Source organism: Alligator sinensis, unplaced genomic scaffold (genome assembly GCF_000455745.1).
Source record: "Alligator sinensis unplaced genomic scaffold, ASM45574v1 scaffold885_1, whole genome shotgun sequence".
NCBI lineage: Eukaryota > Metazoa > Chordata > Crocodylia > Alligatoridae > Alligator > Alligator sinensis.
In genome coordinates this window covers 2,381,735-2,398,904 of record NW_005842056.1, presented here as the reverse complement: position 1 = coordinate 2,398,904, position 17,170 = coordinate 2,381,735, and the positions used below count along the sequence as shown (strand labels likewise).

At 44.1% G+C, this 17,170-nt stretch overlaps 1 protein-coding gene across 1 annotated transcript in view; it reads right to left on the bottom strand.

Annotated features, from left to right (window-relative positions):
* The window catches only part of LOC102373313 (sodium channel protein type 5 subunit alpha-like), a 116,889-nt gene that overhangs the window by 30,955 nt on the left and 68,764 nt on the right, over positions 1 to 17,170 (bottom strand). The window contains exons 17-20 of the mRNA XM_025203357.1: positions 15,744 to 15,855; positions 13,669 to 13,823; positions 9,668 to 9,841; positions 4,657 to 4,794 (exon numbers count right to left, since the gene is read on the bottom strand). Coding sequence (XP_025059142.1) covers positions 4,657 to 4,794; positions 9,668 to 9,841; positions 13,669 to 13,823; positions 15,744 to 15,855 — 579 coding nt within the window. The remainder of the gene's footprint in view (positions 1 to 4,656; positions 4,795 to 9,667; positions 9,842 to 13,668; positions 13,824 to 15,743; positions 15,856 to 17,170) is intronic.

Below are 17,170 nucleotides of genomic sequence, written 5' to 3'. Positions count from 1 at the left end.
CATAGAAGGCCACCAGGTTGGTCTGACAGGACCTGCCTCTAATGAACCCATGTTGGTTGCCCCTAAGTATAATCACCCCTGCTGGCCCCTCGCAGACATGTGCCAGGATAATTCTCTCAAAAAGCTTACCCAGGATCAAGGTAAGACTAACTGGCCTATAGTTTCCTGGGTCCTCCTTCCTCCCTTTTTTGAAAATGGGAACCACATTGGCCCTTTTCCAGTCCTCTGGCACCACACCAGAGCACCACGAGTGCTCGTAAAGCCATGCCAGGGGTCCCGCAATGACCTCTGCTAATTCCCTCAGCACTCTAGGGTGGAGGTCGTCTAATTGGTCTACTAATTGTAGACCATTTCTCTAGTCTATTCAGGTCATTCTGGATCAGAATCCTACTCCTACCCTCTGGAGTGTCAACAATTCCTCCCAATTTGGAATCATCCACAAATTTGCTAACTGTGCACTCAGTCCCATCATCCAATTAATTGATGAAGATATAAACAATACCAGATGCAGGACAGACTCCTGGAGAACCCCACTTGATACCTCCTCCCAACTATATATCAAGACTTTGAGGGCTACTTGCTGAATATGATGATCCAACCAGTTACACATCTACCTTACAGTATTTTCATCTAGTCTGTATTTCCTTAGCTTGTTAATGAGAACATCATGAGAGACAGTGTCAAAAGTTTTGATGAATTCAAGGTATATCACATCCACTACTCTCCCCTCATCTACAGAGCCTGTCACCTTATCAGAGAAGGAAATCAACATAATCAAGTATGGCTTGGTCATGAGCACCTGGTTCTCCTCTAGGTGCTTCACAACAGATTCCTTGAGGACTTGCTCTATTTTCTTTAAAAGTATAGCAGTTAGGATGAAGTTCCCCTGATCCTCCTTATCCCCTTTAAGATAGGTACTCTGTTGGCCCTTTCCCAGTCATCTGTCACTTGTCCAGCTCTGAAATTACTTCAGCCAATTCCTTCAGTACTTGGGTGCATCCCATCTGGCCCTGCCAGCTTGACAGCATCTAGCTTCTCTAAATAATCCATAACCTTCACCACTGTTGCTGAAATGCTTTAAAAATGTCTCAATTACATAGCTTCAATAAGGGGAAGATTTCTCTAAACAAGCTATCTAGAATTAATAAAAACTGACATAAAAAAAGGGAATAGACCCACTAAGGAAATACCAAGCACACAGAGCATGTGCCAGCTCACTAACAAATGGAAAGTAATTAATGTAGAATATGGTCACTCCCTCCCTCATATATTCAGTCTGGTAGGAAAATCACAAGGGCTGGAAAATGATTTTCTCCCAACTCTGATGGACAGAAATTTCCAGACTCTCATACCTAATGCATATATATAGAATGCTAGGTCCCAGCTTTGAACTTAGGGTCTCAGCTTGCCCAGCACAGCCACTCATCCTAGTCTGGCACCTCCTCAGAAGAGTCCTGGGAAAGACAGAGGTGGCCAGAACCGTCCAGCTGGCCCAAGTCACACACCCACTGCCTGCCACTGGAGTGGCCAGACAGGGTCGGCTGATGCTTCATCCCTTGTAATTCAAACCCCTGACTCAGAAAAAGAATTGTCCTGGCAACGCGGTTCAACCTTGTACTCAGACTGTGCACTCTTGGCTTGTACCTTTACTGGCCCTCTGAAAGATTCTCTGGCTACCTGACCCACATTGCCCACAGACTCTGAGTCTGGCCTGACTTATTGGTTCCCTAACCGAACTCCAGTTTCACCTCCTGGATACCTGACCTGGCCCTGTGCTCTGCCTGACCCTCTGGATCTCTGACCTGGTTCATTAGACAGGTTTTATGGCTTCTGGCCTCCTGGCTCCCTTACACCCAGACTCTGCACACTCCAGGTTGCTTCTTCTGGCCCTGGTGGTGACCACCACACCAGGACGCTCATGGCCTGGTGTAACATAGGATTCATGCAGACAAAGGCTAGAGACAGACATTACACACAAAGCGGTTTAAGTGATCAGAAACTGGTTTAAACCCGTAATAGAACATAATTTCAGTGCACATAAAAACCAGTTTCAAAATGGCTGAAACTGGTTTAAGATAAACCTGGTTGAATCAGACCTAACTGATTGATCAGACTTAACTGATTTGGGTCAAACTGGTTTATGTAATATCTGTCCCAGACCCCTTCCAGGTTTAAGTTAAACCAGACTCCCCCAGCATCCCAGATGCTTTGCATCCCTGGGCTGTGCTGTCTGCTCCAGAGAATAGGGCTGGCCCCACCCCTCTGCTCCCTAGGAGAGACTGCAGGCACAGTAAGTCATGGCTTCCCCCTGACACCCCCCTCCCCCACTGCTGCTCAAGCAGGAATTCTCCCCTCCCTCCCTCCCACCTATCTCGCATAGCCCAGACCCTAGCCCCATGGACCCTAGGCATGTGGTATGCTAGCTAATGCTGAGAGGGTGTGTGTGTGTGTGTGTGTGTGTGTGTGTGTGTCTCAAATATCACTGGGACAGGCAGACAGAACAGTGTCCACCTAGGGCTTTTGGGAGCTAATCAACAGGTCAGCTGGTAATGTCCCTCCATTCCTTCCTTGGATAAAGCTGTTTAAGAAGAGCTTGAACTAATGAGAGAGGCTTTTTTTATTGATGGGCTCATAAATACTGTCTTATCAGCCCTCTGCTGGCTCCCTTGTATGTCAGGTTTGCAGACAGTATGAAGAATCAGGGGAGGGTGATTGAAAAGCTCAGTATCATCAACAGATGCATGCACTGCACACACCCCCTTTGCCTCAGAGTGCAGGCTTGGGGGTTGGAAACACTCCCACCCCTTGAGTAGCAAGCGGGGAAAAGCCTGGGACAGTGCAGGCAGAATGGGGGTTTAAACCCCTCCCTAATTGGAACATCCTGCCAGGGCCTGGTCATGCCCCCCTCAGCTCAGCATTGAGGAAGGGAAGGGAGGGTTGTTCTAGTGACCCCTGCCTTCTAGCCTGAGCCACTGCAGGCATGTGCCTGCATTTCTTCAGTCCAGGGGGAATGTCTGTGCAGTTGCAAACCAGTTCAACCTAGGCAGGTTAGACTAACCTGCCAAGATTGAATCAATTCAGGCTCAGGCTTTTTGAATGTCTGTCCCTTGCCAAAGAATCAAATGAAAATTCTGCACTTCCTTTGTCAAATCAGTGCTTTGCACCTTTTGGGAGAATGGTGTTGCTAGCGACACTGAAAATAAGGAGTTACTTTCTCTACAGTAACTATGGCTTTTCAAAAGGTTACAGTCACTGCAGATCCCCATGTAAGTACACATGTGCCTAATGTGTATAAGACCAATAAGTTTTGAAATATTCCTGACCATTAGGGTCACGCATGCGCTATGACCTTTTCATGCTTTTGTGGGAAGATATAAAGGGTGGACTATCAATGCCCCTTCTTCAATTTCCTGACAGATTAAATCTTGTGGTAACTAAATACTCCAGAAGCAGGGATGGAGTCCTGCTATCCTGAACTTGGCACCTATCTTGGCAATCCTGTCAATGGAATAGTGTTTCATAGAAGTCATTGGCTTCCTTTACACTGCAACTTTGCAGATCTCTGAGACTTTCTGTGGTAGATGTAGTCTGTGTTAAGGTGAAGGGTGTCTCCTCAATAGACTTGCTTCCCTCACCGGGGAAATATAGACACCCAGAGGTACAGTAGACACAATCTTTGCTGCTAGACAGCTTTCTCTTATGCCCTCACACAAGAGTAAAGAAAAGAATAGGCAAATGCCCTAGACACTGCTACTTAAAAAGGTTTCATACATGAGGTACAGTGTGTGTATGATGATGACTCATTGTCAAAGAAGAATAACATAGCCTTCCTCTCAGCAGTGTGTTCTTCAACAGAGGTGAAAATGAATTTTATCCAATATATAGAGGGATGTTTTGTGGGAAAGCCCTTATATTGTGAGTTGCATACAAAGACTGATCTCCTGTCCAATTTACTAGATACTAGCTTCCCCTTCTATGCAAATCATAATAATGCAAGTAATACTCTCAAAGCTTTAAGTGAAGCTCTTTGAATTACTGTGGCAAATACAAATTATGAAAAAAAAGATTATTCTACTTGCAAATCATTCACAAACTGATCCAGATGTTCTTCTAATTTATAAATATTTGACAAATACTCTGAAAATTTTTCATCCAGACATAAATACAAAACAAGGAAAGGCCTTAGAAAATGGAATCTAGGTAAATGGTGCTTTCATTTGTTTTACACATTGCATAGAAAGAATAAAATTATGGCAACATGACACCATTCCAATTATTGTATACAATTACGATTGATATGCACACTGCAAATTCCATAATGCAAATTAGATAAACCTGTTTAAAGATCCAGTAAAATAAGACCTTCCATTAATACAATAAAATATTTGAGCATCACAATTCCTACCACCAAAATGTGATTTTTATCCTTAAAAATCAGATGTTCTTAAACTAGTTACTTGTAAATTTGCATTAAATTTATTAAATACCAATTTTACAATAATAGCATCTACAATTTAAATAGGACTCTTGAATTTTTTTAATGTTATTTGGTTTCTGAAAAGAAGAATCAACTTCCAGTTTTTGTTAAAAAAAAATTGAATATGGTCAGTTTAGAATATCCACACACTCCAAGGGCACACACAAAAATATTCTTACTTTTATGCCTTCAAATCTGGATAAGGCTCGTAGGGGTCTCAATGCCCGTAGTGTTCTAATAGATTTCAAGGAACTCTGCTGAGCACAGAGATATTCCAGAATCGATGTACTTTTTGGCCCCAAGGAGATGAGTGAAATCTGTACAGAATTAATTAAAATTAGGACTTCTATTCAGAATAGCAACTGTAAAAATAATATAATTTTTGTAGCTATTACAATAGGCAAGCATGGTCGCAAGGCTATAGGTTTTCTGAGCAGTAAAAGAAATGGAAGGTGTACAGAGGGGCAGAGGGTGTACAGGGGGTTTCAACGGCAAGGCCACATCGCACCCCACTTTTTGACCATGCTGCAGGTGCATCACCAGGGACTTCAGTCCTGAAGAAGATAAGGAGTCCCCCCTCCCTTCCCCTCTGTACTCAAAAGGTCCCTTCCCCACCCCTGCCATTCCCCCTTCTGCTGCTGCCTACCCTTACTGCTGCTATCCCCACTGTCCCACCGGTGAGGGGAGCTCCTGCCCACTCCCCCTGGGCTTCACAGGGATTGACCTCAGCGCAGGACTGTGGTGGTGGGGGCAGAGGTGGGTGGGCACATTCCCTTCCCTGGCAGCTTCCCCTGGGTCCCCTCTGACTAGTTTGTAACAGGCCACTAGATCCCCCCTCAGCCTTCTCTTGTGGAGGCCTACCACTGTAGAGGTCCTGGGTGAGCACAGCCCCTGTGCAGCCTGGTGGCAGCAGGACAAGAGCTGCCCTCAGCATGGTGGATGCTGGCGGCAAGTTGAGGAGAGCAGAACAGGAGTGGGGGGAGAAGTGGGGAGGGAGCATGCCTTTGAGTAGGGAAGGGAAGAGAAGGGAGGGGAGAGTGAGAATTCTTACCTCCCTTGGGACTCCCCTGACTACTGCTCCTGCAGTGTGGTCTACCCAACCCCGTGCAAGAAGAAGCTGGGAGTGGTGTACATGCCCACCTTTACTGTACTGTAATCAGACTCTTTACTTCTGATATTACTGTAACATTATATTATTTCACACACATGATTATTATTTCACATTATAATGGCACCAGTCCATACACCTGTGAGTCTTTTTTCTCTGAGGTTAACTTTTGCAATTACTAAGAACACAGCACAGTCATATGACCAGCAATAATTGTGTTCTTTTATTCTGAAGGCTAGAGGAGAGAATTGCAGTAAATTAGTCTGACTTTCTGCACAGTGATAGTTCCTAATTCTTTTGAAAAACAGATTTTTTTTTGAAAGACATCTGATCTTAATTTTAAAACTTTGCTTGATACAGGATGTACCACAATCCTTGGTAAATTATTATATTGGTTAACTGCCTTCACTGTTCACAATTTTCACCTGATTTCCTATTGAATTTGTCTATCATCATTTTCTAATCACTGTATCTTTTTACAGCCTTACTAAATTAAAAAGCAAAATAAAAATGTTAATTATCATCTCCCTACACAGGTACTCGTAGACTAGGCGTGGGCAATTATGCGGGCCATGACAGTTCAGGGTGGGCACCCAGGCCCAGGCAGAGCCATGATCCACTCCCCACAGACCCCTGCAATGGACGGTGATTCTGCAAGCAGGGAGTGGATCACAGCTTTTCCCTGGGCCTTGGTCCTGTGCTGTCACTACCCAGCAATCCTGGGGTCTCCATGGAGATCAGCCCAGGACCCGCATGGGCAGAGTGCGTGGCTGGGTGGATGGGATGGGACCATTGGCAGGTGGGGAGTGGTGTCCAGGAGTGAGATGGGTGGGCAGGGCCAGGGTCAAGGATGGGGCTGGTAACAGGATTTCAGGGCTGTGACACCATGGAGCTGGGGCCTGGGGCAGAGCTGTGATCCCTCTCGGCGCACACATGCCCCTGGAACCAGAGCCCATCACAGGGATTTGCAGGGAGCGGATCACGGCTCTTCCCCAGGCCTCAACCCTGGCACCACACTGTCTCTGCCCTGTGATCCTGATCTGAACCCAGGCCCTAGCTCCAGCCCCAGCCCTGGCCCCGGACAGTGCTCCTTGCCCGCCCACAGTTTCATCCCATCTGCCCAGCTGAGGGCATTGCAGGTACAGAGCGGACAGGCCAGGGTGCCCACCCCTGTTCTAGACTGTGGTCAAGTCACCTCTTAGCCTTCTCTTTGATAAACTACATAAATTGCACCCCTTGCATTTCTCAACTGTAAGGCACACTTTCCATTTTTTATTTATTCTTGTGGATCTTTCCCGAACCTTTCCAGTTTTTCAATACCTCTTTTGAAGTGTGGAAACAATGTTTCAATATTGTAAACAAAGGTCAAATGACCTCTCCCCTCCTCAGTATTTCATTTTATATGCCCAAGGATTCAATTAACCCTTCTAGCTTCTTCACTGTGTTTGAGAGCTTATGTTCAGCTCAGTCATTCACAATGGTATCAACAGTCTCTTTGGGAACGACTGTTTTCCAGGACACTTGCCCTCTCCATCAAGCATGGTCTACACATATCTTCACTGTAGATTTTTGACTTATCATGTGGTTGTGCCAAATGCATGCTGATTGAATGCACTCCATTACCCGGCAATCCAGAGAACTCTGTAATGTCGACCAGCTCTCATTATTTACTATTTCAACAATGGGTAAGTTATATGCTAATTTTATTGACTTTGATGTTATACTTTCTTTCAGACCACAAGAGTTACCATCTGCCCATGAAAAAAATGGCTAAAGGCCCTTGTCCATAAAATACATAAAAATATCTAGACATCTGTAACATTTATGGACACTAGGAAATGCTGCTCCTCCTGCTGTTTCCCACTGGAACCTTTGGGTGTTTCCACAAATGCTTCAGGTATTGTGTGTGCAGGAGGAGGGATTCAGCCTTAACGTGCAGGGTGTAACCAAAGAGCATGTCTGAGCGCAGGGTAAGAGCTTGCCCTCCCTCATGTCCACCTTGTGGCATATACGCTCCCCCTGCACAGAGAAGTTTATAGCAGCAACAGAGAGGAAGTAGATTAGGCTCTTCGTTGCTGCAACTGGCCAGGGAGCTGCAGCAAAGGGGAGACCATTCATAGCAACAGCAGGCTTCTTCCTCCCATCTCCTGCAAGGGGAGGAGCAGTAGCAGACTACATAGGAGAGGGATGGGAGAGTTACACCCGTACCTTTCCTGCTCTTGCACTGAGAAGGGTAGTTTTTGGAGGGGAGAGCATCTAGTGCCTGGAATAGTTTCTAGAGCAAATACAGAAGCAGGCAGGTGATTACCACATAAGGTAGTTGTCTCTGCGTGGGTTCAGGATTGGATTTTTCTGCTCCCACGGTCCTGTGCCCAGGGAGGCTTTAGATCTCACTGCTAGAAGAAGGTTTTTACTTTAAAAAACATAGCAAGAATGGGGGTGTGATAGAAAATACTGTGATCTGCTATATTTCATGACATTGGGAATTTTAAAAGGTCCAAGCTGCTGGGAGTGTAGAAGGGATTAGTGCTTTTTTGCCTAGGAAGTATTCTTGTTCTTTGTGCTCCCTGTACATTGTGTAAAAAATAGATTAACAAAAATCTGGTTGCCTGTAAAAAAAATTTTTAAAAATGAAAAAACTGGAGGGTGACAACCCTGCAGACCACAAAAAAGTATTAAAGTGTTTAGCTGAGGATTGATCCCTTTCCATCTCACTTCAAATATGCTCACTCCTCATTTACAGTTATATTTTTAAATCTATTATTTAGCCTGCTTTAATCTATACAATATAGGTATTTTGAGTTTGTTTTTTGCTTATTTTTAAGTCAAAATATTGTGAGGTGCTAGCAAATGCCTTACAGAAGTCCAAATATATCATACCAATTCAGTTACCTTTATTAACTGAATTTGACATCTCATAACAAAATAATATCAAGCTCTTTTGCCCAATTGAAAAACAAAACAAAAAAACTTAGACTCAATAAAACCATATACTCCCATCCTTTAGTTCTTCATTGATTGAGCTTTATACAACCGTATTATTGTGGTCATGACTGCTGTCAGACTAACAGTTTGAAATTATCCAGTTTGTTATATTTACCATTTTTAAGCACTGACACAATATTCAGTTTTTCCAGTACACGGGAACCTCCCCAGTATTCCAGTATTTATACACATAGAACAGTAATGTTCCAGAGAGTTTTCCAGGCACCTTTTAAAAACTTTTAGAGGCATGTTACCAGGATCTGCTACTTTTAAAAATATTTAATTTTAATATAGTCTATTTACCAGCTTCCTTGGATATTGGTGAAACAGAAAAGTAGTTCATGATCACATGACATCGTTATATCACTCAGCTTCTTTCCAAATATAAATATTTATTGATGCTTGTACCTCTTGTCTTATTACTCATAATTTCACCATTTCCTTTAATAATTACATGGTCTTCTTTTATTTCTGTTCTGTTGAATAGTTGCAGTCCTTTTGCAAAGGCTCAAAAAGATCTAGTTAATTATGCAGTGGGAAGTAGGATTCAAAACGCCCCTTATACAACTAAAGTTAGCCCATTATGTGCTATTTACCCACCAAAAGGAGAGCTGGTTTGGGCTATATGACTGTTAGAAATCTACTTATTCCTTATGTATTTTAAACACTCCTTTACTGTACCTTATTCCTTGGACCATGGATTTTTCAGTGTTATTTTTAGCTTCCCTTTGTGTCTGCATCCTTTATCTTTTAAGCTATACTTTGCTTTTAAGTTCCCTTTTTAAATTTATTATATATTGTATTTTCATTTTATTACTTCTTTCATTCTCCTACAAACCAACATGGCCTGGCGTGATTATGAGATCATGACTTTTTGGGCATCTAGAAAAATATTCTCAATTATTTTACATATTTTTAATTGAAAATGTTTTCTGTCTATTTTGCTCATAGTTATTTTCTGCTTTGGAAAATTGGCTTCACTCTCATGTATGTGGGCAGAATCTCATTTGCATAGATTTTCCACTGAGGCAAAATTTACTCCATTCATAACAACATAACTTACTATATAGAATATAAACCTCAAATACAATACTTACACACACTATAACAAAATCAAGCCAACACCAGGCACTGGTGAAATACTTTTGGAAGCCAAAAGCTACCCATTTCAGAATCATCTCCAGGAAAAAGATGTAGGTAAACATTATATCAGCAAAGCTCAGCAGGTTTTGAATATTTTTTCTGTTTTCAAGGTAAATGTCTTCAAATGCCTGGAAATTCAAAAGTTAAATATAATTTTTTTTTTTAAATTTGTGGTAATTTATTTCAAAATGCTAGGATATAGTTTGTAGTGTTTGGTTTATGATTACTTTGCTAGAAGAATTTATAGCCAATATGGATTTTTTTATTCTTTTTAAAAGTCTACATTTTCAAAAGTACTTTTTTGCCTTCTCTACACATTAAAGCAACTCACAAAGACACTCCCATGGACCCAGAGGACCACACTTCAACCTTCAGCTTTCTCTGTGCAAAAAATGAAGTTTATTTTCTACCTATAGGGACTTTTTACCATCTTTAATTTTTCCTAAGCCTGAAGAAGGGTGTGCGCGCCCAAAAGCTTGCAGAAAAAGATTTTTTTTGTGCGATTTCTTAGTTGTTCTAATAAAAGATATCAACTCTGAACCAAGAGTTCTAGAGTTTTGAGTTTCTCTTTTTGGATGTGTCAGATTTTAGAAGTCTAGCTTTGGACAGCTACAGTCTGATTTCTAACTATATTGAATTGTGAATACTCAAAACTTTGTTGCCCACCAGGTCCAAGAAGAGTTTCAGGAACAACATCAGGACCTTTGTATCGCCTTCATTGACCTGTATGGCTTTTGTTTCCATCAGTCATGAAGCCTTGTGGAAAATACTGGACAGATTTGGATGTCCTGAAAAGAGCATCAAGGTCCTGAGGCTTCTCCATGACCAGATAACCATGGCCATTCTGTGTAGCAGATCAGAGACAGATTTGTTTGTCATCTAAACTAGGGTCAAGCAAATATCACCCCAACTCTGTTCCCCATTTTTCTGACAGTCATCCTGGTTCTCATTAAGGACTGTCTTCCTCTCTGAAATGACATTGAATACAAAATAGATGGATGGCTCTTCAATCTTGTTCATTTTCACTTGAAGACCAAAGCACGCAAAACAACTGTCCTTGACTTTCAATATGCCAGTGCCTGCACCATCCTTGCACACACTGAGGAAAACCTCAAAATCATGCTGGATCTTTTTGGAGAAACTTACTGAACTTTTGGCCTTTATCTCAACATCGAGAAGACTAAAGTGCTCTATCAGCCTGCTCCAGGCTATGAATGCAAATCCCACCATACCAAATTACCACTGAGGGAAAGACACTGGAGGTTGTTGAGCACATCCCCGTACCTCTCTGAAAGCCATATCTCTCAGAGACTGAACATTGATGAAGATTACAATCTCCAGAAAGACACTAAGATGCAGGTTTACAGAACAGTCATCACTCCCATTCTCCTCTACAGATATGGAACGTGAGTGACTTACCGTTGTCATCTCAAGAGCTTGGAGAGGTATGAGCAGTGATGCCTACAGAAAATCCGCCACATCAAATGAGAAGATCACTGCACAAATGTCAGTATCCTTGCTGAGGCTAGTGTTACCAGCAATGAGTCAATGATCCTCAAGCACCAACACTGTTGGACCAGACCTTGTGTGAAGGTGCCTGACTCTTGACACCCAAAACAAGCACTCTATTCCCAGACTAGCTGCAGCCTGAGATCTCACAGTGACCAAAGGAAATGCTATAAGGACACATTGAAGGTATACCTCAAGAAAACAGATGCCGACATCAAGACTTGGGAGAAGCTGGTTGCTGACTGATTCCAATGGCACCACAACCTCAACCAAGTGGCAGCCCATTACTAGATAAAGCATCTTGCCCTCAAAGCAGAGAAGAGAAAGCAGAGGAAGGAAAAGGAGAGGAATCCCAGCCTGCAGCCCACTCTCCCTTGTGGAAAGATCTGTGACTTCTACAGACAGATCTGTGGCTTGCTTAAGGATTGGACTCTTAAGTCATCTCAAGACCCATAAATGAGACATGCTAGAGATCATCTTCAAATCAAGGGATTGCTGCCACTGCCAATGACAACAACACAAAACTCCTGAAAACCAGGTTCTAAGATCTTTAGTTTCCAAAATCTGAGGTATCCAAAATTAGTCAATACTTTTGAAAAGGTTGGCCTAAATATCCAGTTTCGATTCCTTTTGTGAGTCAAATTGGGAATGTCTTGGCCCTTGGTGCATGACCGGGTATGCAGTAAGGTGGCTTGATATGCCGGCTGGGTTTGCAGCTACTGACTCCAAAAGGGCTTGCAGTCGTGGAAGTTGACTTAAAAGATTTCTTGCTGGCTGAGTAGCGAGCAGGTTGAGGAGGAGGTGAAGGGTGATGGTGTCCTCTCCTCCGTAAATCTCCACGCATGCTTCGATGGCGTCAAGGGTGGTGGTGGTGGTTGCACCCTCCGGGTTGGTTACTTGCTTGGTTGTTGCTACAGGGTGAGCGGCTGCTGTAGTTGTTACTGTGTCTGGTGGGAGGATCGGATATAAATTCCCACTCGTTGCCCCCTCCCTGTGGTACGGAGGTGGGGCCGTTGGGAGCGACGTCATCTCAGGGGGTGGGCTTGCTGGATGGAGTCCTGCCTGTTCTTCCGTGGCTCCGCCCTTCTTTTCCTCAGTGAAATCTATTTTTCCTTCTGATGTAGGCTTTTCAGTTACACTCTTACAGAAAAATCGTATGCTCACTGAAACATCTGCCATGAGGCAGTGACACAGAATAGATGCAATTTATTCCTCAATCTGCTTGTGATGTAAAGTAGAAATGTCCCTACTTTATAGAAAGGCAAACTAAAGTAAAAAAGATTAAGTAACTTGACTAAGATCATGCAGGCGCTGAAGAGAAATCATTTGACTTTCAGTCCTGTGTCTCAGAAAACTGCACGTCTACTTACTCCTCATCCTTTGAAAACTCTTCCATTTTTCTTTTTATCACTTATAACTCTTATTAGGGAAGATTCCTATTTATCAGTCCTCCTTTCTTCCTAAATGAATTTGATAACAGACCCTTTCTTCTTCAGCATCTTCTACCTTAGTCCTTCATAAAATCAGGACATAACATCACATAATATTCAGTCAGTTTCATATCTTAATGTCCTAAAGTTTTGATGTTTTCAGATTCAAGGTTCTGATATAAAATTATATCAAGTTGGAATACTGATGATGAATCAAGACTTTAATCAGTCTATTCTTCAAGAAGGAGGAGTTTAAAGGAAAAGTTTAACATGTTGTCCATCACTGGAAAAATCAGTCACTAGATAATTCAAGAAATGAAACAGAACAGCTGTTTTTTGTCCTATAAATATCCTGGGGCACCTGTACATGTCACATGGTTTAATCATCATTAAATTAAATAGGTTTATTAAAATGTAAATGTGTTTAGTTGGGAGTATCGCACCCGTGTTTGCACATACTAGGTTTTTTAATGAATTAAGCTTTGGAGCATCACATCTGTGTTTGCATGTACTAGGCTTTCGAATGAATTAAGCTTCAGAGTGTCAAATCAGTGTTTAAACATATTAGGTTTTTGAACAAATTCAGCCCATTCCCTGCCTGATGCCACAAGAGAGTGGGACAGTCCCTCACTGCCCAGCCTGTGCCCTGCCACACAGCTGTGGGAGCATGGAGATATCACATGGCACAAGAAAAAAAAAATGGCAGCAATTTGAAGGGGTGAACTATAAAAAAGTTGCAGCACCATCTGGTGGACAAAGAGGCTCATTACATGTCTCTAAGTGCCCTTGTGTTTGCACACAATGAATCCATGGACACAACACTTTAATTCCCAATGAGCTAAACTAAACTACATCCTGGGAGTTTTAGTTTAATGCATCAAAAGACTTAAATAAAAAGCGTCCATAAATCCCGCTCATGCAAGCAGTCACGCCATTGCAGCTCAAGAAAGGGCAAAAAATTTGGTGTGTACAAACACCCCTGGAGCTCAAACCTTAGGAGACAAAGTTATACTTACCAGACTTCCACTGCTCAGCACTATCATGAATATGATAAAATTTTCAAACCAGTTATGTTCAACAATTCTGAAGCAGGTTTTCCTAAATCTCCACCAAGTGTCACCTGGGTACTTTGTGATGTCCACTGAACAGAATGGAAAATATCGGACACAGCCTAAAACAAAAAGGAGAGAACATCCGTAACCACAAAATACATAGGGCCATAAGACAGGATGAAGCCCTCTGGCACTGTAAAATGTGCTCAGATCTAATATTCAGGGGTACTGAGAGATACACTATCTTACTAGTATTTTGGTAACTAAGGCCTCTAGCAGATGTTTAAATAATGATGGTGTCACAACCCAAAGGGTGTGATTTTTGTTTTTGTGTGTGCTTCGGCACTGCTAAATTGTCCCCGCTAAATTGCAGCTTCCTTGCACGGTGGAGTTTTCTGCTGCAAAAGAGAACCCCAGTGCAAGGGAGAATTTCCCGCCAATTTGAAGCTTTCTTTGCAGGGTGCATTTCTTTGTTGCAGCACAGAGATGCTCGTTGCAAAGAGTTCCCGCCATTTGTATGCTAATTCGGGTCCCATTATTGGCCAGTTCTAAATTATTCACACGTGGCAGCTAGTGATTGGCTTGCTAGCCGTATAAGAGGCTTGAGTGGTTTCCGCCCAAGTTGGAGGACTCCACGAACAAGGGAGGAGGAGACTTCACGCTGTGTGAAGATCTCTAAGCGCTGCGGATCCTTACAGACCCAGCGCATTTCAAGCAGGCAACAGAGATCTGATCAATCTCTAGCCTCTCCCCGTCGCCGATAGATTCCTAGACGTATCCCTCCCGCGCGCAACGAACCGGACCCACGGAGCCTAGCAAACTTCGTGTGAGTCCTTGCCGGACGACTCCAGAGCTCTTCTACCCGGGTTCGAGTCTTGCAGGTTTATTTTCCCGTCGCCAAAACCTTTCGCGACTTACCCTCGTATTTTCACCTTCCCGTCGCCGGAACCCTATGCGACGTACCCTCGTGCCCTGCAGGTTCGAGTTTTGTTTTCTTTTCTTTCTGTAACTGCAACTTAATCAAGCTTTCCAGCCTACACCACTGCCACCTCGGTGTAAGTAAACAATCTTTTAAAACTACCGCTACGCGTCCGTGCCTAATTCCAGCTCGAAGGCCTTCCCTCTCCGCCCCCGTGTGCCCGGGCTGCTGGCCACAGCCCGCGTGCAGCGCGAAAAAGGGCTCAGGTCGCTCCCAGCCCGCACAGATGGGATGGGATCTAATCCTGGATCCCAACAATTGCACAATTTTTCAGGGAACCTTGCAACTTAAATGTGAGGGGTTCCCACTGACAATATGTTTAACCCCATGTTCCCAGCAGCCTAGCCTGGCACAGACCAGCCCATGTTGACTGCTTTACCTTGCAGCTCCCATGGAGGCTTCAGGGCCAGGCTTCTTAAAGTGCTGGGTCTGGGTAAACCCTGGTTGCACTGCGACCATGTTGATTGCCTTGCCCCACTGTCTGCCACCCACCACAACACAGCATTTAAAAGAGAATCTTGCCCCACTGCTCCTGTGAGACATGCAGGGCAAAGCAGCAAACATGCCAGGGTTACCATAAAGTACCAGGCCTATGGCTCACAAGGGTCATGAAAGGGGGTCCCTTGCAACCCGTGTGCCTATTGTCAGCATTGCGACCAAGGCTGTCTTATGTCCCAGTCCCAATGCTGATGATCAACTGATTGTTGGCACCAGGACTGTGCTCCAGATTCAGGGTTGCTCTGGTCCTGATATTGACAATGAATTGTTTTCATTGGATGGGGCAGTATGAGTGTGTCACATTTAATTTATGAAGTCATACAACCAAGCCACAAAAATGTGCATTGGGCATTGCTTCCCAGTTTCACATGCAATGGTTTACAAAGTCAGGGTAATGGTTTTGTGCCTAGAGCACACATATTTTGAGCTTTGATTCAATGAAGTGTTTTGGTAAACAGAACAGCAAGCAGCCAGAATAACCATTTTTAACACAGAAATATTTAGAGATGTTTTTGAAATATTTGTCTTGCTTCATATCACTATGATGCAAGCAGATTCTTACCTTCTGTAAAACAGTCCTCAGGTGTGCTTGGCTTTTCAGCTAGTTGGTAATTCCCCACAAAAGTATACATATCCACTGTGCTGGCCTCAGAACAGCTCATGGCATCTAGATTCTGCACAAGAGGAAAACAAATAAGAGAGTTTATCAATTTTCCTTTATGCAGCTACTGTGTTTTAAAAAAAGTATCAAAGGAAAATAGTAAGAAAATAACTGATATATAGAACAAAGATTATATATATTCTATTATAATAAAGGCCTTAATCTGTCTTTCTGTGCGTCTGTCTGTAACACTTTTGGCCCACTGCGTATGCGCCGTCAAGACGGCGGGTGGTGATTGGTTGTGCAGGCCCAACTTTGCATCGCTGCTGGGGAAGTTTGTGGCAGCAGCAAACATGCTTTAGCTACCCAAGCAGAGGAGGTTCCCCCTGCCTCCCTGCCTGAGGGTGAATGTGGGGGTCATGTGCCTGTCCCCAGTGTCCCCCAGAACAGCCTGCAGGGAGGGGGAGGCAGTGGGCAGGGAGGGAGGGAGGGAAGGGGGAAGGAGAAGGGGGCAGTCAGGGTGGCGGCTGAGGCCAGGTGGCAAGGAGGTGAGCGGGGCATGAGGAGGCAAAGGAGGCAGTCATGGTGGCGACTGTTGTCAGGGCTGGGTGGCACGGAAGGAAGGGAAACAGGAGGGTCCCCCCTGCCATCCAATCATGACAACAGCCAGCAGGGAAAGGGAAATGGTGGGAAGGGAGGGGACTGAGGAAAGGGAGGCAGGGGGAAGTCCTGCTGCAAGGTGGAGGTGGAGGCAGAGGTGCACAGGGGAAGGAAGCCCCCACAGTGGAGGCTGGAGGAGGCGGTGGCAGCGGAGGAGGCGGCAGCGGTGGTGGAGGGAGTCTTTACATGGTGGGCCCCAAAGGGTGAGTGGGGGGTGGGGGGGAGCATCTAAACACGCCCTGAAATCCTTCACTCTTGATGGGCAATTAGCGTGTGTGTGTGTGTGTGTGTGTGTGTGTGTGTGTGTGTGAAAAGATCAAAGGAAAAGAGCATGACAACAACCTATATATATTTGTCAGTTGCATATATATGAAAGCAACTGATGTAATGACCTGAGATGTGTATGTGTATACACACACACACACACACACACACATTAGGGCTGTCACTTAATCATGATTAATGTGTTAATCGTTGTTCATGTTAATTTTTTTAATGCATTAATTGTGCACGTAATCTTGGAGCCTGCACCTGGACTCCACTCTGCCACCATCACCACCACCTCTGGGCTGCCCCATGGATCAGTGGTGGTAGCGCAGAGGACTGCAGGGCAGCCCAGGTGTGGGCTCTGGGCAGCTGCAGGGGGGTGGAAGGAGAGGGGAGAGGCATGCACAGGCACAGACATAGACAAGCAGCAGCAGCATGCAGGAGGCCAGGAATGCAGCCTG